The 26670-nt window shown below is 39.4% G+C and overlaps 1 protein-coding gene across 1 annotated transcript; it reads left to right on the plus strand.

Annotated features, from left to right (window-relative positions):
- The first annotated feature begins 510 nt into the window (after positions 1–510).
- On the plus strand, positions 511–26609 carry si:ch1073-513e17.1 (sialin). Its single transcript, XM_038296059.1, has 11 exons — positions 511–626; positions 8807–8954; positions 11931–12148; positions 12233–12466; positions 12572–12746; positions 12829–12947; positions 15553–15714; positions 20795–20927; positions 23252–23399; positions 25860–25950; positions 26246–26609. The coding sequence occupies exons 2-11, from the start codon at positions 8870–8872 to the stop codon at positions 26393–26395; spliced, it is 1515 nt and encodes a 504-aa protein (XP_038151987.1). The 5' UTR covers positions 511–626; positions 8807–8869; the 3' UTR covers positions 26396–26609.
- Positions 26610–26670: the final 61 nt, after the last annotated feature.

Below are 26670 nucleotides of genomic sequence, written 5' to 3' on the forward strand. Positions count from 1 at the left end.
TATAATATCCTCTAAGTTTTGTTCTTTGTGAAAATTATAATAAAATAAAAAAAATATATAATAGAAATAGGCTCCTATTAAAAAAAAGTAAATAAGTTTCGTTACGGAATTTTTATTAATTTTAATTTCATTTTTTTTTATGTTTATTATAAAACTTTAAAAATTAAATAGTTCTGAAAAAAGGGCGAAATTTTAATCATTACTAGATTTTTTTTTAATGTTTTTTTTTAATGTTCGTTCATATTTATGAAGAACCAATATTACAAACAACTAAAGCGTTGGTTAGTAAAACAGGAACCACTTTGAAGAGAATATAACAACTCAGCTGTTTGTGGTTTAATTTATTTAAAGCTTTGGTTAACTTCCGCACAGCCGCTGCTGCCGGAGCACAACGAACCAATCACAGACTTCAACGTCACAGCTGTCAGCACAGATTGACAAATCATCAGCGCGCTCTCTTTCGGCTGTCAAATGAAAAACAGCTGCTGTCGATGGTTTTGAAATCTGTTTTTCCGGAATCTTTGTTCCTCATGTGACTTTTTATTGTAAAACAACAGCAGCTTCTTCTAGTGTTTGTCCTGCCGGGAAAAAACCTTTTGCTTATTTGTTTCAGTTCCGCTAAGAAGGTAAGATCTGTTATTATAACGCTGTTAAAGGTTATTTAGCAGAAAGTTGTGGAGTTTTTACATTACTTTATTATGTAGCTTCATGTGTTTTTACGTTTTTTGTGTTTCTCTAACTGCATTTTTATGTTAGATTTCTTAATTTTAGCCAAAATACATGTTGTGAATAACTTCTCTTTTGACGTTATTACCTGTCATTAGGGGTAAACCCAGTGTTAATTATTTACACATAGAGTAATCTCTAATTTAATGCTAACTTGTTAACTTTAGCAGTGTTTTTTTGTCCACTGATAACAAAAAACAAAGTTTTGTAAATAAGAATAGATTTTCTCCCCAGTATTTTGCATCTGGATCAGCTTTGTGTATATTTATGTTGAACCGGTTTGAACTGTTCACACAGGTTGACTTGAATCCTGCGAATCCTACACTAGATTAGGATGCATTCCTCTCATTCTGCCTTGACTTTATTTCTGTTTCTGTTCAAATAAGAAACGATGAGGCGCCTTGGAAGGAGGATTTAATTAAAGAAAAATAAAAAATATATGCAAACCTTTCCTTAAGAGAGCTCACATTGGGTTCCTTGTGTAAGATTGTTTTAGGGAAGTTAGATATCATCTTAAGGAAATAAAGATGATAAAAACCACCGTCGGTTCTAGACAGGGGGCCAACGGGGGACCGGTGCCCCTCTAGCTCATGTCCTGGTGTTAATTTCATCAGCTTTTTAAAATATTTTTAATTTAGTCTTAGTCAAATTGACGAAAATCAGTTTTAGTCTTAGTGAAATTTTAGTTTTTTAGTCAACACTGTAAATAATAGAACTTCTCCATTCACAGCTTCTCTTTTTCTCTGTTTTATTTAAATAACACTGTAAATAATAGAACTTCAAACACCGATTCTCTTTTTATCATATATCTCACTGCTCACATTGAACCTTTTATCGGCTTGTTTCATCATATCCACAAAGTCTTCATCCTCCATGGTCCTTGCAGGCAGGCCAGAGCGCTCAATCTTTACCATTAAGTTCTCCAGGGCTTTCTGCTCTTCGGCGTCAGGTTTGTACGGTGGGGGGGCTCCCACCATCTCTGCAACAGACTTCCCTTCCTTCCCCAACGTCTGATTTGGCTGTGCTGTCAGTCATTATCATGCAGGTTGTTTTATTGTCCTTCGTGTTGTAAATGAAATGGCTCCATACATCCAGGCATTGTTTTCGCCCAGCTTCTACAAAAAACCGCACACCGAGCCAGACGCCATGACGGCAAAGTTGAGCTAGCCACGGTTAACTACTACAAGTGTAGGAGTATAATGCCCCGTCCACACGAAGCCGAACCCTGGCCTAAACGCACACATTTTTCACCAAACCAGCCTCTCATCCATACGAAGCCGGCGTTTCGGGGGTCTGTAAACGATCTTTTTTTTATTAAGCCTTCAGAGTGGGAAGATTTTGAAATGCCGTTTTCGCGTTTCCATCTTTAAGCTCTAACTGCATTTTTTTTTTACACGCATGCGTCATAGCGTCGCCTCTAAACATGCATGCGCGACACAGTATCACAACAACAATGGCGCCGTACTGTGTTGAATGGTTGCTGCTCATGCTACTCACCCTGCTGTCGGGCTTACAACAGAATCTTCTTCTTCTGGAATATCTCTAGGAAGAACAGAGCAATATCGACCACATAGTTCAGCACCTGAATTTGACTGAACCACGAAAATGGACCCGCAGGGCAACCATGTATAAATATTAGTGCGCATGCCCAACATTTCGTCGCCTATTTTTGCCTATTTTTGCTTTGGCACCACAGCGCCACTTACAGGCCTGGCATACATTTTGCAGCGTTTTCATGCATTCGTGTGGACGATCACATTTATTTTACGTCTCCGTCTTTACGACAAACATTTTGGAAAATATCAGCGTTTCGTGTTCGTTTTGACTTCGTGTGAACGGGGCCTAATACCTCTGCTAGTACTGACTGAGCGGCGCGAGGCGCTGTAGGCACCATTTAGGGGCGAACAGGGCAACAACCCGTAATCTTCTATGAAGCTCAAGAAACTCTTATATTAAGAATTACAAATTAATTATAAACAATTACATCTCTTAATGTTCATTCCTCCATGGCTTGTACATTTCATCTGGTCTTAGTGTCTTGACGAAAATATTTTTTATTCTCGTCGTATTTTTATTTTCTGGAAACAATTTTTGCGCGTCGTCGTCTCATCATCGTCACGGGAAAAAGGGGCGTTAACGAAGTATTTTTGTCGTCGTCCTGGTTGAAATACTAATGATGATCTGCGCTGCCTGGAAGAGACATGGTTACTGATGGGTCCTTTGGATCTATTTCATGTTTTTTCTTTACAAATTCTGTCTGTTTTCACCTGCTAAATGTTATTATTTTTTTAAACAAATAAAAAAATAAACATTTTTACAGCTGAATTTATCAGTTTTTCTTTAATTCTAATTCAGATTTGATAGAAATCTGCAATTTCAACTTAAATTAAGCAAAGAAAGATGTAAAATGTCCTAAATTATGAATATATATTATCCTAATAAGACATAGAATTTTAATTAAATATAGTTGAATAGAAATTTCACTTCATGCAGCTCTCTTGATATATTTAAATCCTTTTCCCTGTTTTTTGTTTCATGCTTTTCTGGGCCCCGATGAAAACACGCTGGCCCCCTCCTGGCCCCCTGGTACATTTGGTCTAGAACCGCCACTGATAGCAACAATTAACAAAATCAACTATTATATCATATAAACGACATGATGAACTGTATCTAAAGTGAATGACTGATTTAACAAACCAGTCCGAAGGGAACCTTTTTATGACAAATGACTCTTAATCTCAGTGATTTATAACTCTTTTTCTTTCCAACCCAAAGCTTTGTTTTGGTTCCACTGAGTTGAGGCCTTCCTGTTTGCTCCTGACCTTCATCCAAATATTGACGACAGAAATGTGGTTCAATGAAGCGTCGATTGTTCCTGAGATAGACCCCCGATATGAAGCGCTCTCACACTTGCTCAGGCTTGTTTTTTATCAGAAAATTGACATATAGATCATGTTTTATCTGGGATTACAGAGACTAAGAGCATCGTCATTAACTTCAGATAATGAATGAAATAAACCTCACATTGTTTACAGCGAAATCAGATTATTTAGATTTTAAATCATCCGCTGTTTCTTAGATAATAGTTTGGTAATTTCCTCCTTCATACCAGTCACACTTTCCTCTTTCTCTTTGGGTTATGTTGATCAACAGGTTTCCAGGTTATTAATCTACGATAATCCAGGGGAATTTCCTCAGTTAGTTTTTAGCAGCTTTATTTACGTTCTCTAAAACCAGCGGTGTCTCCACAGCTGTGTGTTTGGCATCCAATCTTCATAATAGGTCTTATTTTTATTCCTTCACCCTTCAATCAGATTAGATTAGATTAATCCTGAAAAGCAAACCCATATCATTGAAGTCCCGCCTCCAAACTTCACTGCCAATCATTTTAAAGGCAGCGGTTTCCAAAGTGGGGGGGTCACAAGATGGTTATTTACAATCATTGCGATGCGATCCCTAAAGTACAAACGGGGCATAAATAGATCCTGGAATACATTAAGGTCACATGGAAGAGATAAATGTGACATTTGTTTATCTAATGCATGAGTCAAAAATTTTATTATAAAATGCACAGTTAAATAATAAATGTTCGGCTAAACAAACAAAAAACGTCCCAGTTTCTAGTCTGAGGAGGAGCTCTGGGTTTTTTTCCTCTGAGCTTCATACTGCAGGGTGGCTGAATCTGCAGGGACGTCCCTCCTGCGCCTCTGTTACCGTAGCAGAACTGGCATCATTTCGACACACTGATTTAAAATCAGTTGATTTCAGAGACAGAGAATCATCAGCCTGCTTCTCCGTCTCCTCCCTTCTCTATAGTTGTTGAATAAACAGTGACGCATGGAAATCTGCTGTGCTTTCCTCACACTTGAAAACACGTAAAGCTCGGATCACTTTCCCCTCATATGTTAAACACTCAGAAAACCCAAAAGAGGATGTACTCTTTTTATTTGTTTCCAAAGAATTGATCTACTTCCTGTTTCGCTCCAAGAGGCTATAATAGTTCCTAAAAGTTAAAATTTGTGGGAAACCTGCTATGGGTGACCAGTTGGTTCCTAAACCTCCTGAAAGCCACACGTGTCTGTTTGGTCATCATGGTGGTTCTGACCCATCAGGCCGCTGCTCGTTTCATCAGCTGCTGGGTTTCTGACTGAATGGAAACGATGGGAAATTCTGGGCCGATATTGATAATAGATATTTCCACTTTCATGTTCATTTACCTTCTGGACACCAAGAAAGGCTGAGCATGTTATATTTTGGGTAAATGAAGGAGTTTGTCCTGCAACTGTTGGGTTGCCAGTTTAAACTCCAGCTCCATCCTCATTGGTTGTGTTCCTGGGCAGGACATTTAACCTGCATGGCCTACAGGTGGGGGGGGGTGGGGGGGTGGGGGGTTTCTGTCAGTGTGCCCCAGGACAGCTGGGGCTACAACCTAGCTTAGCACCATCAGTGTGTGAATTAGGACTGCATCTAATGATCATTTTCCAAACGATAAATGTGTTTTTTGTTTTATAATTGATTAATAATCGGGTATCTAAAGGTTTTTTAAAGTTTTTTTTTATTTATTATTATTAAAACAGGTGAAACAAAAACTTTTACACTTTAGGAGTTCTGATTAGAGCAGATTAAAAGACGAAAAAATAAAAATAAGGAAATATTTTTGTCTTCGTCCTGGTTGACGAAATTTACCCTATAATCAAAGAAATTCTAATGATGACCTGCGCTGGAACAGACATGGTTACTGATCGGTCCGTTGGATCTATTTCATTTTTTTCATTACAAATTCTGTTTTACTAATTATTAGGGATGCACGATATTGGGATTTTGGCCGATATCCGATATGCCGATATTTTAAAACTCATGTGGCCGATAACCGATATCGATACCGATGTTAAAGCTGGACAAAAATAAGTAGTCATTGAAAATAGCAGTTTTGTTATCCATTGAAAACACTTTGAAAAATAATATACTCAAATATATTTTCATATGCTGATATCAAATAGATTTTTAAAAACGCGGCATCGATCTATTTTACTTTTTAAAATCTGGTGAAATTTCTTCGTTCTGTTACAAACTCTCGTGATATTTTGCAAATTCTTGTGAGATTTTGTTAGTAAAATAGATCGATACCGCGTCAATATATCAACATATAAAATATGGCAACATTCGTGAATTTTCGGGGGATTTCGTAGCATAACGATGACATATAGCAATATTTCATTAGTAAAAGAGATTGATATGGTGTTTTTAAATGGCAATATATCAGCATATGAAGATATTGGGATATTTTAATGGATCAATATTTTTTCCCTCGTCTTTAGAAGTTTTTAAGTCTGTAAAAAAAAAAAAAGTTTTTGAGGAAGAAGAAGAAGTAGTATTTTTCTTTTTTTTTTAGACTTTAGAAACTCAGAAGCTGATTAAATATCGGGTTAAATATCGGTGGGGTGGCCGATATTCAGTTTTAAGGCCGATACAGATAGGGGGCCCATTATATCGTGCATCCCTACTAATTATTTAAAAACAATGAGGTGATAGCTTCAGTGGTACTGAGATAGGATCCCAGTTTTCATCTGCTAAATGTTTTTTTTTTTTTCAAAACAAATAAAAAAAAAAAAAATTACAGCTGAATTTATCAGTTTTTCTTGAGTTCCAATTCAGATTTGCTAGAAATCTGTAATTTTAACTCAAATTAAGCGAAAAATATGTAAAAGTTCCTAAATTATGAATGTATATAGACCTAATAAGACATAGAATTTTAATTAAACAAAGTTGAATAGAAATTTCACTTCATGCAGCTCTCTTGATATGTTTCAATCCTTTTCTCTGGGCCCCCATGAAAACACACTGGCCCCCTCCTGGCCCCCTCCTGGTCCCCTGGTACATTTGGTCTAGAACCGCCACTGATGGCAACAATTAACAAAATAATCGGGCATCAAAAGGTTTCCTAAAGAAGACTTTTTTTTTTATTAAAACAGGTGAAACTAAAACTTTTACACTTGAGGATTTCTGATTAGAGCAGACTGACAGACGAAAAAATATTTTTATCTTAAAGGAAAAGTCCGGTCAGCAAGAAATAATCAAAGGATCATTATTTATACTTAGAAACTAATACGTTCATGGTGATTTAATGAATTTAGAGTAGATAAAAATAATTTTCGTTGCGATCACTGAGTCTGGGAGCGGCCATTTTTGCTCAAATATAGTAGCCCCTCCCTCCTGCCATCTTCCAGCAGTGACGTCACGGTGCCGTTAGCCTAGCGCCATTCTCCCCGCTTTACAAGCTAAATCAATGGGAACTACTAGACACATCTGCAATCAACAACAATTATTGAAGATTTCCAGAGGACTTCACCATTGAAATTCACCAGAGCTATAGTGAAACTGACAATGCCCACGTGCATGGCAGCTGGATGCTGGAATACATCGGGTAAAAGTGAAAAAAAAGAGTTATTCCACCTTTCTGATTCCTGATCCTCCACGGACGGGTTGGTCGTTGGATCGCCAACTTGAAGAGGGAGGATTTGCCATCGAACTTCTGGCCAGAGAAAAAACACGTAATATGTAGTCAACATTTGGAAGAAGAATGTTTTCAAGATGACTTGGATAATAGCGCGATGTGACAAACACCAGATACAGCACTGGGACTTGATCAACAGCCGATACCGCACCGTGACAATGTCACTAACCAGTAGGTGGCAGTAGTGTTCTTTGACAAACATGGATGCCTCCAGTAAAGCACATTCACATGAAAATTACTCTGAATTAAAAACACTGATCATTTATTGAACAGGATGGAATCATTTCAGATTTAAAGAACTTTCAGAAGTTTGAATTCTGAATATGAGCGACTTTTCCTTTAAATGTAAAATGTTTAGATATTGTAAGTTTTTTTTTACAATTCCTGCTCTAAATGTGTTGCTCTGTCAGCTAAAGGTATGTTTTAGAGTCTCTTTACTCCAGGTGATGTTTAAACGATTACTTAATTAGATGGCCATTATTTCAATAATTGATTAATTGTTTTAACCCTAGACTGAATTCAGCGCTTTGGGATCCTTGGATTTTATAAAGAGCTAAACAAATACCAACCTTTAATGCAAAGTGTTCAAAACCGATCGTTTTTTCTCCACCTCAGGATAACTTTGTGTAAAGATTTTATTTGCAAATACAGTAATATTTCCACAGTCATGTCTATTGGCTCCTCTCATGTTATAAAAATAAAAAATCCACTTTTTCAGAAATATGAATTTTAAAAAAAATCCAACATTTAAATGTTTCCTGCTGCATTAAAAAGATCAGTAGGACAGTTACTGGTAGCAAAGCGGATAATCAGTTCTCCAGCAGAGGTTTCCAACAGGACTCAGGTCCAGGAAGTGAGCGAGCCATGGAAGAAGGTCGGCTGTTGATAACATAAATGTTTCAAACGTGCCGCTTTTTCAAAGTTTTTCATTAGCTTCTGACAAGGTAGGTCCTATAGGACACAAACAGGCCCGCAGCATCACCTGACCTCCGCCGTGCTTATAACACCTGGGATCTCTGTTCTGAAAAGGTTTGGTTAAAAACCTGTTAGGGTTTAGAAACCTCCACATGTTTAGATGTGTATGCATGTAAAGGTGATGTTATGGTTGCTATGGAGACACAATCTGCTGCAGGTCTCCGTCGGTGATGTTTGAAGGTGTTTTATCCATCGTTTGTGGTTATCTCCTTCCCGGGTGTGATGCAGGATGTTATGAATTTTTGTGAAAAGTTGCAGATTACTTGTTAAAAATTCCGCTTCATCGTTCGAATGTTTTCAAAGGTGAAGGAATTTCTGCAGATCTTTCTATTTTCTGACCAAAGTGCAGAGCTGCTGTTATAAAACAGTCATGACAGCAATCAGCTGTTTGGGTGACTGAAAACAACATGTTGTCCCACAGACCCGCCCCGATCAGGTGAGGAAGTAACGGCGCGTGTCATCAAACTGCCCGGGCATTTCTGCACAGACCTGCAGAGTTTCCCTACGTTAACCCACGCCATCAGCAGAAACTCTGTCATCACGCCGCCTCACTTCCTCTCGGTGGTTTAAAATGACTGCTGCATGTTTCAGGCTCGCCATGACTCACTGACACCGACACAACCAACCGGGTCCCCCCCCCCCCCGACGCCTGACATGCCGCTGCCCAATGGCTGCTCCATCAACAACAACGCTTCGGACGAGAGCGATGACACCGAGGTTCTCCTCACGAAGGATGCCGGTGAGTTTTTATCTGTTACAACAAAGCTAAAGAGGAAGCATATTGATGATGTAACCCTTTTTTTAAATTATATACTAGTTATTATTTTAAAGTTTAAGTGTTTGATAAATATCCCAGTAGAAATGTAATGTTTGAAAGGTTATCAGAGGCAGGAGGAAACCCTCACTGCAGTGTTCAGGTGCAGCGTTAGCGCATGACCCGGGTTCGAATCCGGCCTGTGGACCTTTCCCCTTTCCTAACGGCCTTTGGTTGAAAAAACAAGCCACTAGTGCTTTAAAAACTCAAAAAAAAAAGAGGAAAGCAACAACTTAAAAGCAGGGCTAAAACAATTAACTGTTCAATAATTGATTAACAGCGATGAAGTGATTATTGAAATAATCTTCATTTATTTTGTATTAAAATCAACTAATAACTCAGAGCAGAGGTTTATAGTGAAGTAACCAAAAATAATGAAATAATTAAATAAACATACTATGAAAGAAGAAAATGTTACCTTTAGTTATTTATACTACATGATTTAAATATAAATGTTATTTTCTATTAATAGCTACGCTGCAAAAACAATCTAGAAATGAGCAAAAATCTCTTAAAGTAAATGTAATTACCATTCATTTGAGTACGTTAATGAGATAATCTGCCAATGGAACGAGCATTTTTATTCTTAAAACAAGATATTTATATAATCTGCAATTGAAATAAGACAATGCAATTGTGTTTTCTTATTTTAAATGCAAATTGTCTCTTTTACCTCCTCAATTCAAGAACAAATGCACTTATTTTAAGAAAAAATTAATTATCTAGATTTAGATTTTTTTCAAGTTTGTACTATCAAACTGTCAAAAGGAAGATTGAATGATGAATTGTCTCATTTAATAATAAAAAATCATATTAAATGATGTATCAAATAATGAGATATTATTTAGGAATTAGTTAATTTAACCCTTTATAGAGAAAGTTAGTGTTTTTTATCCCTTGCATGTCCCTTACAAATGGAGTCAAAGCTAATAAATTAATAACTCTAGTTAATAATTATATTCAGGTTTATAAACTAAAAAATGTCAGTGCCAGTATCAGCATTAATGTCTCTAAGGTTATGTTGGACCAAAAAACAATGTGTTTCTTTCACTCTCAGTGTGTTTTCATAAATTTCTTCTAGAAGCACTTTTGTTATTTTTCTTAATATATTCGGGCAAGTTTCTTGTTATTACATCAACATTCATTTTTTGCCATCAATATATCAATTTTTCTGAATGTTACAAAGGTAATAAGGTCTTATCTTGGATTCCAATAACACTATTGGCTGGAAATGCGCTATAAAGGGTTAAAATGTATTTAAATCATTAACTTTTTATATATAACTAAATATAAAGTTTTTTTCTATTTCCATTTACAATTCCTTTAAACTGAGCTATAACTTTTTTTCTATTTGTTTATTTATCAATAATCTCTCTTTAGATTAATTAACCCCCCAAAAATGTAGACGGATGAATAAATGATGAATAAATCGATTAGCTAAATAATTAATATCTTCAGCTGAACTGAAAACATATCAAAAGCAAAACTTACTATAAAATTATTAAAGAAAAGGAAAAAGTTTCTATCCTTTAAATTCCTACAATAATGGTGGTAATTTAATCTATAATTAATAAATACTATTAAATACAAAAATAAAGGTTTGTATAAATAATTTTCTTTGTTGAATAAAATCATTTAAGAAATCTTCGGTATTGATACTACGGAAGAGGATTAGGGCCAGTGGGGGAAAAAAAAAAAGTTCTGATTTTTAAATTTTATTTCAGTTTAGTATGGGAAAAAAAGTCAGAATTCTGACTTTAATCTAAGAAATCTGAGGAAAAAAGTCAGAATTCTGACTTTAATCTAAGAAATCTGAGAAAAAAAGTCAGAATTTTGACTTTAATCTAAGAAATCTGAGGAAAAAAGTCAGAATTCTGAGAAAAAAGTCAGAATTCTGAGAAAAAAGTCAGAATTCTGAGGAAAAAAGCCAGAATTCGTAGGAAAAAGGTCAGAATTCTGAGAAAAAAGTCAGAATTCTGAGAAAAAAGTCAGAATTCTGAGGAAAAAGTCAGAATTCGGAGGAAAAAAGTCAGAATTCGGAGGAAAAAAGTCAGAATTCGGGGGAAAAGGTCAGAATTCGGAGGAAAAAAGTCAGAATTCGGAGGAAAAAAGTCAGAATTCGGAGGAAAAAGGGCAGAATTCGGAGGAAAAAGGGCAGAATTCGGAGGAAAAAAGTCAGACTTCTGAGAAAAAAAGTCAGAATTCTGAGAAAAAAGTCAGAATTCTGAGAAAAAAGTCAGAATTCTGAGGAAAAAGTCAGAATTCTGAGAAAAAAGTCAGAATTCTGAGAAAAAAGTCAGAATTCTGAGGAAAAAAGTCAGAATTCGGAGGAAAAAAGTCAGAATTCTGAAAAAAAAGTCAGAATTCTGAGAAAAAAGTCAGAATTCTGAGGAAAAAAGTCAGAATTCGGAGGAAAAAGGGCAGAATTCGGAGGAAAAAAGGGGAGAATTCGGAGGAAAAAAGTCAGAATTCGGAGGAAAAAAGTCAGAATTCTGAGGAAAAAAGTCAGAATTCGGAGGAAAAAGGTCAGAATTCGGAGGAAAAAAGGTCAGAATTCGGAGGAAAAAAGGGCAGAATTCGGAGGAAAAAAGGGCAGAATTCTGAGGAAAAAGGGCAGAATTCGGAGGAAAAAGGGCAGAATTCGGAGGAAAAAGGGCAGAATTCGGAGGAAAAAAGTCAGTATTCTGACTTTTAAAAAATTAAAAAATCAGTTAACTTTTTTTTTTTCAGTGGTCCTAATCCTCTTCCGTATGATACTGAAGTAACCGTGCTGCGTAATTTGTTCTTATGAGTTGATTTCTCTGGTTATATCTTGGTGTATATGTTGTATAAAATCTATAAATGTTTACAGATTACAGGCTGTTAAAGATCTAGATTCTGAACTTTAAAATCCGTCTTTAGTTCCTCCTCAGTGCTGCTCGGCGCGCCTCAACCTCGCCGTCCTCATGTTCTTTGGCTTTTCCGTGGTCTACGGTCTCCGTGTCAACCTCAGCGTCGCCATGGTAGCCATGGTGAACAGCACGGACCTGGCAGGAGACAGGAACGCCACGGCGAGCCCGGCGTGCCCGCTGCCGTCGGGCGGAGACAACGCCAGCAGAGCTCTGCAGCAGCCGGACGGGGTAAACTGTGGCCGCCGGGGAAGAGGAGCGGACGCACCTCTGTGCTCCCGCCCCCTCTGATGGCCTCTGTCTGTGTCCCCTCAGACCCCCCAGTATTCCTGGGACTCGCAGACTCAGGGCTGGCTGCTGGGCTCCTTCTTCTTCGGGTACCTGTGCACTCAGATCCCGGGGGGTTACCTGGCCGGCCACTACGGGGGGAAGATCTTCCTCGGTCTGGGTGTCTTCGGCACGGCGCTCCTCACCCTCCTCACCCCATTGGCTGCCGGCTTGGGATCACACTGGCTGTTTGCTCTGCGGGCCTTGGAGGGCTTCGGAGAAGTTGGTTTTGATTTATTGGATGTAAAAACCTGGAAAACCTGATCAAAGATTCCAGGAGTCCCGCCCGCTCCTGGATCGGGGATCTAAGTTGTTGTTTTTCTCCAGGGTGTGACGTTCCCGGCCATGATGGCCATGTGGGCCCGGTGGGCTCCTCCCCTGGAGCGCTCCCGCCTGATGAGCCTCCCCGGAGCCGGGGCCAGCTTCGGCTCCGTCGTGGCCCTGCCGCTCACCGGATACATCTGTGAAAAACTGGGCTGGCCCGCCGTCTTCTACCTCTGTGGTCGGTGGCAGAAACCCCCCCCCCCCCCCATTCAGCCTCATTTTTGTTTTGTTTTTTTAAAGCTCCTCTTCTTCCTCTTCAGGAGGCGCCGGATGCCTGTGGTTCGTGTTCTGGTGGGCTCTGGTGTCCGACGACCCCCGAACTCACCGTCGAATCAGCCCAGAGGAGAGAGATTACATCGTCAGCTCTATCGGAGCGCAGGTGAAGCATTAATTCACTTCAGTTTATTTTTATAGCGCCAATTCACAACACACGTCATCTCAAGGCACTTTACAGTTTAATCTAAGGAAAAGGCAAGGCAATCCCTCACACTAAGCATGCTTTTAGCGACAGTGGAGAGGAAAAACTCCCTTTGAACAGGAAGAAACCTCCAGCAGAACCAGGCTCAGTGTGAGCGGCCATCTGCTGAGGCCCACTGGGGTTCAAGGAGACAGAAGAAGACCTAGAAAAAGAAGCATACAGGTGCTGGTCATAAAATTAGAATATCATGAAAAAGTAGATTGATTTCAGTAATTCCATTTAAAAAGTGAAACTTGTATATTATATTCATACATTACATACAAACTCATATATTTCAGATGTTTATTTTGTTTAATTTTGATGATTACAAATGACAACAAATAAAAATCTCAAATTCATCATATCAGAAAATTAGAATATTGTGAAAAGGTTCAAAATTGATGGCCCCTGGTGCCACACTCTAATCAGCTAATTAACTCAAACCACCTGCAAAAGCCTTTAAATGGTCTTTCAGTCTAGTTCTATAGGCTACACAATCATGGGGAAGACTGCTGACTTGACAGTTGTCCAAAAGACGACCATCGACACCTTGCACAAGGAGGGCAAGACACAAAAGGTCATCGCTAAAGAGGCTGGCTGTTCACAGAGCTCAGTGTCCAAGCACATTAATAGAGAGGCGAAGGGAAGGAAAAGATGTGGTCGAAAAAAGTGTACAAGCAAGAGAGATAACCGCACCCTGGAGAGGATTGTGAAACAAAACCCATTCAAAAATGTGGGGGAGATTCACAAAGAGTGGACTGCAGCTGGAGTGAGTGCTTCAAGAACCACCACACACAGACGTATGAAAGACATGGGTTTCTGCTGTCGCATTCCTTGTGTCAAGCCACTCTTGAACCACAGACAGCGTCAGAAGCGTCTTGCCTGGGCTAAAGAGAAACAGGACTGGATTGCTGGTGAGTGGTCCAAAGTCATGTTCTCTGATGAAAGTAAATTTTGCATTTCCTTTGGAAATCAAGGTCCCAGAGTCTGGAGGAAAAGAAGAGAGGCACTTCATCCACGTTGCTTGAAGTCCAGTGTAAAGTTTCCACAGTCAGTGATGGTTTGGGGTGCCATGTCATCTGCTGGTGTTGGTCCATTGTGTTTTCTGAGGTCCAGGGTCAACGCAGCCACATACCAGGAAGTTTTAGAGCACTTCATGCTTCCTGCAGCTGACCAACTTTTTGGAGATGCAGATTTAATTTTCCAACAGGACTTGGCACCTGCACACAGTGCCAAAGCTACCAGTACCTGGTTGAAGGACCATGGTATCCCTGTTCTTAATTGGCCAGCAAACTCTCCTGACCTTAACCCCATAGAAAATCTATGGGGTATTGTGAAGAAGAAGATGCAATACACCAGACCCAACAATTCAGAAGAGCTAAAAGCCACTATTAGAGCAACCTGGGCTATCATAACACCTGAGCAGTGCCACAGACTGATCGACTCCATGCCACGCCGCATTGCTGCAGTAATACAGGCCAAAGGAGGCCCAACTAAATACTGAGTGCTGTACATGCTCATACTTTTCATGTTCATACTTTTCAGTTGGCCAACATTTCTATAAATCCTTTGTTTTTATTGGTCTTCAGTAATATTCTAATTTTCTGATATGATGAATTTGAGATTTTCATTTGTTGTCATTTGTAATCATCAAAATTAAACAAAATAAACATCTGAAATATATGAGTTTGTATGTAATGTATGAATATAATATACAAGTTTCACTTTTTAAATGGAATTACTGAAATCAATCTACTTTTTCATGATATTCTAATTTTATGACCAGCACCTGTAGATACAAAAGACAACTGTAAAAAGTGACCCCATCCAGGAAACACACAGCCAGGCAGACGAGCTCCGAGCCAGCTCCCATGTCAGAGGATGAAGAGAGCACATCCAGTTAGTCACAGTCAGAGAAACAGGACTACACTGGAAAACATGCCAAGCTCCATCATCTAGAAACAAAGGTGTTGATGGCAGCAGCACAGCTGATATTTCTCTCCAGGATGGAGTCACAGCCAAACAGGAACAGACCAGATGAAGCTACTATGAGAAAAAGCAGAATGTTAGAGATTGAACTAACAGATTCTGCAGAGTGGGAGAATAGAGATAGAATGAAGCAGAATGATGAAAAAGGGGTCCCTATGTCCTCCAGCAGTCTAAGCCTATAGCAGCAGAACTATAGAGACAGCTCAGGATAACCTGAGCCACTCTAACTAGAAGCTTTATCAAAAAGGAAAGTTTTAAGCCATTAAAAGCAGCATTATCAGATTTTTCTGCTCAAGCTTGTGTCTTTAATCACATTTACTCAGGAGGATGTTGGGATGAGGCATCATTCAGAACTTTTACTGGTTTTAAACCACTTCAAGCGAACAGCTTGGGGAAGTTTTCCGCCTCACTTCTCCTTTAGAGATCCAGTTTCTGATCTTCTCCAGTTTTATCTTTTACATTTGAGGACCTCTTTTTTGTAAAGATGTTACTGCAGATATGGGTTGTGTTAAATATCCCCCCCCCCCCCCCCCTACAGGGCAAAGGTCACGGCTGGTCGCTGCCTCTCCTGTCCATGCTGACGTCCGTCCCGCTGTGGACCATCATCATCACCCAGATGTGCTCCAACTGGTCCTTCTACACGCTGCTCACCTCCCTGCCCACCTACATGAACGACATCCTGCACTTCGACCTGCAGTCGGTGAGGGACGGTTTTACTGCTGTTCGCAAAAGGAACGTTCTTCGGAATGTGGGGGAAAAAAATTGGAAAAAGAAAAAAAAATGTTCAGAAAAATCTGTCGGTGAAGGAAATCTAATAATAAATTTATTGTTGTCCGCACATTATTAGAGTAAACTGTGGTTTTCAGTTATTACAGAATATATAATTTAATCATTTGACAATTAATATAGATTAAAATTACACTGAAATATTTATGATACTGTCTTACAGAATACTGACACCTGCTGGACATTTAAAGACACTACAGGCAGCTGATTTGATAGACTAAACTGAATTTATTTCATGACTTAGTACAATGATATAATTTAGGTTATTGTATGTTATATTCTGTTATTTCATATCTATGCTTAAATGTATTTTTGATATTTTTAGATGCAGCTAATAAATAATGTAAACGTGTATCATAACGTGACAATTTAGGGGAAAATGTGAATGAGGATGCTTGTGGACTAGGATTTTAAATCATATTTTTAAAACAATAAATACAGTAAAATAGTAAATAAATTAAAAGTCAATTTGAAATTAACTTTAATTCAGATAAATTGAGTGATAAATGAGAGGAAAAAGGATGACGCAACAAGAAAATTACAATAAAAACACAATGGCTGAAACGTTCCTGTTCCTTTTACGTTCCAAATTGTTGATCATTTTAACGATAAACCTCAAAAGATGAGAGATTTATTTTAGCAGGTGCATCAATTTGACAGAAACGTTTTTAAACACGGTTTCAGTGTTTTATAGCAGCGAAGTAAAAATACTTCACTACTGTACTTAAGTATATTTTGGAGTACTTTATACTTTCCAAGAGTTTACATTTTTTTGAGAACTTTCACTTTTACTTCACTACATTTACGAACTTAATTGCATACTTTTACTCCGATACATTTTCAATGTTTGGTTTAGTTACCAAGTAAAAAAAAACGAGCAAGAGAAACGAAACTGTTTTGACCCCGCCTACTGACTACAAAGTTGGGTCTTGCCCAATAGGATACGCCTGTTTCGCAAAGCCAGTCTAAATTTATCCTACAATTGGTTGTTTATATTATTTTAAGTGAATTTAACCTTCAAAGTTTACCAAAATATAAAAAAATGTCATTCAAACTGCACTTTTTACTTATACTTTTCACTACATTACTTGAGTACGTCTATTTTACAGTAATTCTTATACTTAAAGGTCTACTATGCAACCGGTGTTGATTTTCCAGCGAGGCTCCCCCCAGAGGGCGAAAGTAAAAGTGCACCGTCGTAAATATGCTCAGCTGTTCTCCTGGTTTCTCCGTCAAGCCAGGCGCGGTTGTTTTGAGCTTAGCAGACAGGCGAACGCAACAAATCACCAAGTGACTATTTTGTTCCAATTTTCGATAACTGCACAAATATCGCCACTGCGCTAGCAACTGGGGGGTGTGTAGCAGTTCCCGCCGTAAAGCAAGACCGACTCTTGCGATGCACGAGACGTCTGAGCCTGTGGGTGCGGGCCGAGGGCTCCTGCAATTGCAAGTACGGTAATTCCCCTACAGACCACCAGGGCGGCTGAGAAAACCTTTGTTTGACCTGAAATGACCTAATTTAATCATCCAAAACGTTATGGAACACATTAATTAACTGAAAAATTTTGCATAGTATGCCTTAAAGTACAAGCCATTTCAGATACTTTAAGACTTACTCGAGTAACATTTCAGTCAGTGACTTGGACTTTTACCAAAGTCATATTTAGGAGAGGTACTTATACTTTTACTTGACTCCGAGATTTCAGTACTTTATACAACACTGCACAGTTTAGTGAGTCAGTCAGTTAGAAACACCTCCTGTATCGGTCACATGACTTTCTTGAAACCAAACGCGCACTGATGCAGTGTTTTGCTGTATGGGCTCCATGCGTGCACCCACGCATCGGTGTTGCTGGACCATCACTAGTGGACAGTGATGGGAGTAACGGCATTGAAAGTAACAGCGTTACTAATGCCGCTACCTTTTTTTAGTAACGAGTTATCAAAATTATTACTCTTACTGTAACAGTTACAATTGGCGACACCCCGTTACTGCACGTTACTCAGGTCGCACAATAAACCTTTTTTCATGATAGGACTCGTGCGCGCGTCATGAGAGAGGGGAGGATGGAGAGTGAGGAGGACTCCAGCGGCAAAACAGCGCTTTCCAGATGGAAATACCGGTGTTACGTCGAGCTGCGTTTCCCCATCAGATACGGTTTCCCCTGCATCTCCGCACAGCGCGGCGGCACGATTCACCGCGCAAGCAACAGGAAACGTGCATGCTCGCTAAAGGCGCGTAACAGCCGCCCTGTGCTTGCGCCACAGGAGAACTATGGAGAGCGTGAAGGATCATTAGCCTATATGGAGAAAGGGAGAAATCTGGGTAGATAGAAGTTGCAGTATCTATAACAACCCAAACACAGGATTTCAGAATTAGACTTAGATTAGATTAGATTAGATGAGCTTTATTGATTTCACGGCGGAGAAATTCACTCGTCAGATATTGGCATAGAAGTTACTGAAAGTGCAAACGGGGAGGAAAAAGGTGCATTAAGAACAGAGATGGGAAGTAACGAAGTACAAATACTTCGTTACTGTACTCAAGTAGATTTTTCTGATATTTTTACTTTACTTTACTACTTATTTTGGCGACTTTTTACTTCTACTCCTTACATTTTTACACAAATATCTGTACTTTCTACTCCTTACATTTTAAAAAATTGGCTCGTTACTTTAGTTTTGAATCATTTCAATGGAGTTACCGTTATTATTTTTCACGTCATCAATACCAAATTCAATCTAATTGGATGGGAATCTACGTTGCATTTGACGCACCACTACAAGATGAATCGACAGATTCGGCGGTATTCATTGGCGGCAAATCATTGCAGCTTGGTGGCGGTGGCGTTAGCATAGTAGCATGGACGACCAGATGATTGAAAATGAACACAACGGAGATCTAGTCCTATTGGCAGACATCCATTTAAAATGTAGGCAACGGCATGAAAAAAGTGGTTTCTACTTTTACTTTTATACTTTAAGTAAATTTACAAGCCTGTACTTTGTTACTTTTACTCGAGTAAAGAAGTTTAATCAGTACTTCCACTTTTACCAGAGTATTTTTTAACACAAGTATCTGTACTTTTACTCAAGAACGGAAAGTGAGTACTTTTGCCATCTCTGATTAAGAATAAGCAATATATATATACAGTATATCAAGATAAATAGGATTAAGGTGCAAGTGTACATGTATCGCCCACAATGAAAAACAAAATATAAATAAAAAATATATACAGGTTTATATACAGGTGTAGAAATATTGCACATTCCGCATATTGCAAAGAATATGGCACAAGAGTCCCGAAAGTTGGTTTCCTTAGCGTGCATAGCTTCGGAGTACCGGCTACGGTGTTCAATATTATAAAAACACACCAAATAAATCCCCAGTTATTAATTTCATACACTCGCAAAAGTAACGCAATAGTTACTTTTACTACTAACTAGTTACTTATATTGTGGAGTAACTCAGTTACTAACTCAATTACTTTTTGCGAGAAGTAACTAGTACCGGTAACTATAACTAATTACTTATTCAAAGTAAGGTGCCCAACACTGCTGGTGGAGAGGCTTGTTACTAAGATCCAGCAGGTGGTTCTGATATCTGCTGGTTCTGGTCCACCGGTTTCCCTAAAATCAGTGAAGTTAACTAAGATGTGATGGATGAGACGTTTTTTTAGATTAAGGCATTTAACATCTTACACCCTCAGGGGGTATAAATACATATCTGCCTGACAAAAACACACAAAAGTAAATAACTTATAGCCTCACAGCTATTAGATTTAAGAAGAAACTTTTGGTACGTCTGTAAAGGTAAGATGTCATAGAATGGTTTTCTGGTGTCAGCACCATTGTAGCTTTGACCCTGCCTGAAATATTAGGGACAAAATACAAAATATTTTGCATTTTTTGAAAATTTTCTTTGAAATAAACATTGCAAAACACTACCAAAATATTATTTATAGCACAAAAAAGTAGTACAGACTTTTAAATCTAAATGTTGTGTAAAAATATACCAAATTTGGACTCAATCAGATGAATCATATTTATTTTAGAATGGTATTAGTGAGAAATTTCTTAGGCGGAGAGGCCATTTTGGCACATTTATCCATAAATGTCACCAAACTGTGCCAAATGTGTTTTTTACATCAATACTGGCGGTTTGTTAGAATTAAGAGGTCACGTAGCAGCTGGACCCGCCGGTGGGTCTGTAGGGTTCTAGGGGTTAATGCCTTTTTTATTTTTTTATTTTGTTTTAATTCTGCATTGTAACATTTTTTTCCATTTACAATTCATTTCATTTACTTATTTTCCTATTTCCCTTTAGTAAAGCTGTTCTGTGAAACTGGGCTGCTCAGTGAGGCAGTGGGTTGCTTTGCTGCCTTGCAGCAAGAAGGTTGCGTGTTCAATTCCCGGTGTTTCTGCATGGAGTTTGCATGTTCTTCCATGTGTGGGTTCTCTCCGGGTACTCCGGCTTCCTCCCACAGTCCAAAAACATGACTGTTAGTTGGTTAATTGGCTTCTCTAAATCCTCCTTAGGTGTGATTGCTTGTTTGTCTCTGTGTTTCCCTGCGATGGACTGGCTTCTCGTTCATAGACAGCTGGAGATAGACACCAGCACCCCTTGCGATCCATTTGTGATAAATCATGTCAGTAAATGTATTTTAAACAATAATGTAACAAAATTCCCTCCATAAACTCATCATCAACATGATCCACAAAACTATCTGAGGTTCCAGCAGACTGAATAACTCTTTTTTTAACTAACATTTTAGTTTATTCTGACTTTCCTTTGTTCCTGTTTCATTCCACTTTTCTCACTTTTTTCCTCCTGTTGCCTTTTGATTTTTTAAAACATAGAATGCATTAGGAATTACATAAATAGTGAAAAGGTTGAGTAGTAAACATATTTTTTCTCTTCCAGATTTCCTGTTTCTGTATAAAAACAAGCTGCATTTTTTCCTCACCTCTGATTTTATCTCTTTGGGCTTCAGAACGGCTTCCTGTCGGCGCTGCCGTACCTCGGCAGCATACCCGCCTCGCTGCTGTCCGCCGTGGCTGCTGATTGGCTCATCGAGAGGAAGGTGTTCAGCATCACCAACGTGCGCAAGATCTTCACCTTCACAGGTGAGCCGGCATACTGTGCAAAGACAAAGAAACAAAGGCTCTGTCTCCATGTGCTTTCTGATCAAAGGAAAATCTCTCCTTCGCGGCGGAAAGTCCTCGTCTGCATCACGGCTTGGAAACCAGGTCTAGAGACGAGTCTTCACGTCGAAAAGTGATTTAAAAAAATAAAACTGGATTAGAAGATAGAAACGGTTACCAAAGTAAATCTGGCTGGAACCCCGTTAGGTTAAACTCTAACAGAAAATCAGAGAGGCAGGCTTCAAAAGATCATAAAAAAATGGGACAAAAAGGGACAAATTTAATTTAAAAAAAAATCATGGATATGAAATAATATAAGTTTAGCTTCTGTGTAAAGATAAACATTCAGTGAATAAATTACCAGGCTGAGGTTTGGGAAACAGCTGTAGAATAAATTAGTACATAAGAAGCATCTTGTTCCGAGGATCAGTGAATGCATCACAAAGTGAAGCTAGAGTCTACTAACCTGACTCCTCCAGATGGATTTGCTCCGCATATCCATCTGGAAACCTTCCGTTGAAGTAATTTTGGGAAGGGGCGAAAATACTGGTTAGCTGATTGGCCTATGTTGGTGATAGACGGGCCAAATAAACCAATCAGATCAACGAAGCATATGACGTACTAACAGAGCGACGACGAAGAGGAGCCAATTGATAGATCAAACTCTTGCCGAAACCAGTCGGGAGAAGAGCAAAAACATCTTTTCCTCTGAGAAAAGCCTCCAGAGCAGTGTTTTGCTCTTCTTTCAGTGAAGAAATACTCTGTAATTCCGATAAAACTTGCTCGATAGCCACGCTAACGCTAGTTTCATCGGCTGAAGCCGCCATGTTCTTTAGACTGAACTGTCGCGCTTCTCGTTGCGTCACACCTCAACCCGCCTCAAAGCCAACGCTGATTGGACGTTCGTTTGGTGAACGGCTCCAAATTTTCTTTAACGGAGAGTCTCCAGACTGATCTGCGAGTGAAACCTTGAAAGCTCGCGAGATCAGGATGGTCTCACCAGGCTAAGAGTCTACGTTCACACCTAAAGCAGCAGAGGCAGCAGGAGCAGCTAGTTTACATGAAAGTTAATGTTTGCCGCGCATCAAGGTGCAGAAAAACGTCCCGCAGCGTGTTTTGAGCAGCAGGAGCAGCGCGCCATGAGCTTCTGAACATCTGACGGGCTGCAAAAAATTTAACTTTTGCTACTCCACGGTCACATCAACCAATCAGAGAAGCTGATCTGGGAGCTGGCAGGGAGACGGACACAGCGCTGCTGATGCAGAGCGCTATGATCACATTATTAACGCCTCAATTAACTTTAAATGCTGAAATCTGCCGGCAAAAATTTTATTACCCTGGTGCCTGCAGTTTGGTAGCCTGGTGAGACCATCCTGATCTCGCGAGCTTTCAAGGTTTCACTCGCAGATCAGTCTGGAGACTCTCCGTTAAAGAAAATTTGGAGCCGTTCGCCAAACGAACGTCCAATCAGCGTTGGCTTTGAGGCGGGTTGAGGTGTGACGCAACGAGAAGCGCGACAGTTCAGTCTAAAGAACATGGCGGCTTCAGCCGATGAAACTAGCGTTAGCGTGGCTATCGAGCAAGTTTTATCGGAATTACAGAGTATTTCTTCACTGAAAGAAGAGCAAAACACTGCTCTGGAGGCTTTTCTCAGAGGAAAAGATGTTTTTGCTCTTCTCCCGACTGGTTTCGGCAAGAGTAGCCTGGCTTGTGGTTGTGTTTTCGTCGTAGCTCTGTTAGTACGTCATATGCTTTGTTGATCTGATTGGTTTATTTGGCCCGTCTATCACCAACATAGGCCAATCAGCTAACCAGTATTTTCGCCCCTTCCCAAAATTACTTCAACGGAAGGTTTCCAGATGGATATGCGGAGCAAACCCATCTGGCGGAGTCAGGTTAGCCTGAGGCTGCTGTTGAATGGGATTCCCAGCTCCGACAGCAAAATAATCTTTGAAGGCAGGATGGTAATCTGGATGAACTTACTGCAGAGATGAAGTTTTCAGGAGGACTTTCTCACTTAAAAACATTAAAACTGCTTTTTACCAACTAATCACAGCATATTTAGCCGCCATTGCTACAAGCTCCGCCCAACGAGCATCAGACCCACTTTTCCACGGGGCAGCCAGAGCAGCAAAGATGCTTCAGCTGCGCGTCAGAACTAAACTTGTAAAAGCATCTGAAATGAAGCAGTACGTCCGTTTTTGCAGATCTGAACGTAGCATTAACAGAAACTCAGGAGCAGCAGAATATTTGCGTTTGTCTCAGGAACTTCTGACTGATCTCACGTTCTCCTCGTCTCTCTGCAGGCTTGGTGCTGCCGTCGGTTTTCCTCATCGCCGTCTGTTACGTCGGCTGCAGCCACATCCTCACCGTTACATTCCTCACCCTCTCCACCAGTTTAGGAGGGACCAGCTCCCCCGGAGTCTACATCAACCAGATCGACATCGCTCCTCGGTGGGTGTCTGTTGACATGGCGACCACTTTAAACTCTCGGGTGTTTTGGAATCTGGTTGGATTGCTGTTTTTGTGTCTTGATGTAAAAGAAAATCCTTGTTTTCTTGAGTCGCCTCTAAAGAGACGCTGCTGCCATCGTCAGTTTGCATCAAAACAGCTTCGCACACTGCAAAAAATGGAAATCTAAATAAGTCATTTTTGCTCAAATTAAGTGCATTTTTTTCAATGGAACAAGACAATTTACATATAAAATAAGAAAAAAACAATTGCTTTGTCTTATTTCAAGTGTAAAAAAGAGTAAAAACACTCATTCCATTGGCAGATCATCTTATTTACCTGCTCAAATTAAGGGTAAATACACTTAATTTAAGACATTTTTTTTACCTATTTCTAGATGTTTTTTGCAGTGCATGCAGGAAGCTGCTGCTTACAGCTGCACACTGCAAAAATGATCTAGAAATAAGTAAATATTTCTCAAATTAAGTGTATTCACCCTTAATTTGAGCAGGTAAATGAGAGTAATTCTACTCTTAAAATAAGATAATTAGATAATATGCACTTGAAATAAGACAATGCAATTGTGTTTTCTTATTTTAAATGTAAATTGTCTCGTTCCGTTGGCAAAATGTCTCTTTTAGCTCCTCAATTCAAGAACAAATGCACTTATTTTAGGAAAAAATGACTTACCGGTATCTAGATTTAGATTATTTGCAGTGGCAAGCTGGGAGTTTCAGAGGCAGAGAAGAAGGTCCAGCGAGCTGCAGGGTGATCATGCCGCCACCGGGGCAGAGCTTGGTTAGCATCAGCAGGATGCTGGTGAAATGTTTTCCTTTTGATGCATATTTGGAGGGAAGACGGCAACAGCGAGCAGGAGTCCTGCTTGGAGAGTAGCAGGGGCGGATCTAGAAAATAATTTATGGGGTGGCGAGAGGGGGGCAGGAATTTTTGAGAGGTGGCAACATCTGACATTTGTTTACACTGAATTTAATCACAGTTATCACAGTTTGGTGAGAATAGTATAATCAGTAAATGTTTCATGTGAAACAGTTCATATTAGAAATACATCGAACAATGAGATCTCACTTAATAGGAGATAGAAGAACAATAACACTACTTCTAGAGGGGCATTATGTGAGAGATTGACTGTCAGAGAGGCAGCTTTGCAGCATTTGCACAAGAAGAAACTACAGAAAGAAAAAGTTTCCCATCAGAGATCTATGGACTGAGCTGCACTAAAGTGAGCAGAACTACACAGTAGAAATAAATGGGTCAAGGCACCCGAACAAGGTACCGGATATCTATGTATTGTTTACTCTGAACACAAATTTACCTCATTTTTTCAAGAGTAACTTGACATACAGCAATTAAGGCAACATGAAAGGGACATTTCATGCATGTAGATCTGCTGTAGATAGAGCTGCTGTAGCAACAAATCAACAAAAATGCAGGTACTGGATGTTACATCAAAATCTCCACAAATCTGGAAAGAAGCAACATAAAAATAAATTTTGCTTCCAGTCTGAAAAAGTAGAAAACGTTTAGTGATTAGGTTCATACAGACAATTTCTGGATAGTTTCATACTATATATACAAAAAAAAGAAACAACAACACTGCTTCATATTAAGCAGGATTCACACCAGTATCACATTTTTAACTTTTAACACTTTTGGTTTTATTAAAGGAAATATCAGATTTTCTGAGGTGCCAAAACAAAATGTAACATCAGAGAGCAGAACATAAAGTTAACATGACTATAACAGCTGAATGCGGTGATTTCCATGTTGCTCAGCAAAACGCTTCACAACTTTATTTAGATCCGATGCCATTGTGCATTTTGATTTTAGTTCAACCAAACTGATCGTCTCTTTTCTGTCATAGTTGACCGTAAATGTCTTTATGAGCCTGAAACGTCAGGCCTACTGTAACTAACATCATAGATAGAGAAATAACGTTCTGCAACCTGATTTTTATCATCTAAAATCAGCATTGCAGCTATGCTAGCAACATTGAGCTTTCATTATGATTTCATTTCTCTATAGATAGTTAATCAGTTTTTACCTGTTTCATCCTGTGTCTCCTCTCCCCATCACCCCTGGCTACCTCGCTTTGCCCCATTCGGTTTTCAAAACTAAACTGTCGCTCTCGCGTCATCTCGTGCTGCATTCACTGCAGTCCGACATTAGAAATTAGCGGTCGGAATTCTCAAATTATTCATAATTTATAAGCTTCGCCACCCCTACCGCCACCTGGGGTGGCAGCAGGGGTGGCAAGGCTGTCTTTTTGGTATGCCACCCCAGTAGATCCGCCTATGGAGAGTAGAGAGTCCTCTAAAGGAGAAGACGTCCTCCTGACATCAGTCTGTTGGATCATTAATGCAGCTGGACGGCAGCGTAGGGAGCTTAAATGTTCATTTTTATCTTGATTTTTTCCTTAATTTTCCACGTTTCTTCTCCTGGCAGATACGCAGGATTCCTTCTGGGAATCACCAACACATTTGGGACCATCCCGGGTGTCGTGGCACCAATCGTGACGGGATATTTTACAGAAGATGTGAGTCTTAAACAAGCTTTATTTGTAATTAGTTCTAAAAAGTTCTTATTCGCTTCTATTGGATTTTCCTCTGTGGTCGTTTCCATTTGATTTATCAACTATTAAGGCTTTCAAATGTGAACTAACGGGTAAATCGAACAATGAGAATATCCTAAAAAATTTCAGTGTTTCTTTATAGATTCTTCTCACCTAGAGTGGAATATTTATGGGCCTTATTTCTATTAATTTTAATGATTGATAATACTTAGAGATAAAAACAGATTCAATCCTCTGAACCTTCGTCTCTGATGGGCAGCACACCCTGGAAGGCTGGAGGAAGGTGTTCTGGGTCGCCGCCGGGATCAATTTAGGAGGCGCCGTCATCTATATGATATTCGGAAGCGGAGAGATCCAGGCGTGGGCCATCCAGGAGGAGGAGGAGGAGGAGGAGGAGAGAAGGACCTGAGAGGAAGAGCAATAGGTCTGTGTTGAAGCCAAACCAAAGAGAGGAAGCCAGCAGGGAGAGGAGCAGTTGAGACTGACCTCATGTTCGGTTATTTACTGCTTCGTTTACATCATTAGGAGCAAATATCAGCATTTATTTTACTGGAAACACATAAAAACTGCATCTTTTCCTTCCGTTGTATTTCAAAATGTTTACATGACCTCAGAAAGTCTTATTCCGCCTCTGATGTCGTATTTTTTTGCTCTAAATATCCAGATTCCCTCTTAATGAGTGAA

The sequence above is a fragment of the Cyprinodon tularosa genome, unplaced genomic scaffold, assembly GCF_016077235.1.
Source record: "Cyprinodon tularosa strain WSP-4 unplaced genomic scaffold, ASM1607723v1 ctg366, whole genome shotgun sequence".
NCBI lineage: Eukaryota > Metazoa > Chordata > Actinopteri > Cyprinodontiformes > Cyprinodontidae > Cyprinodon > Cyprinodon tularosa.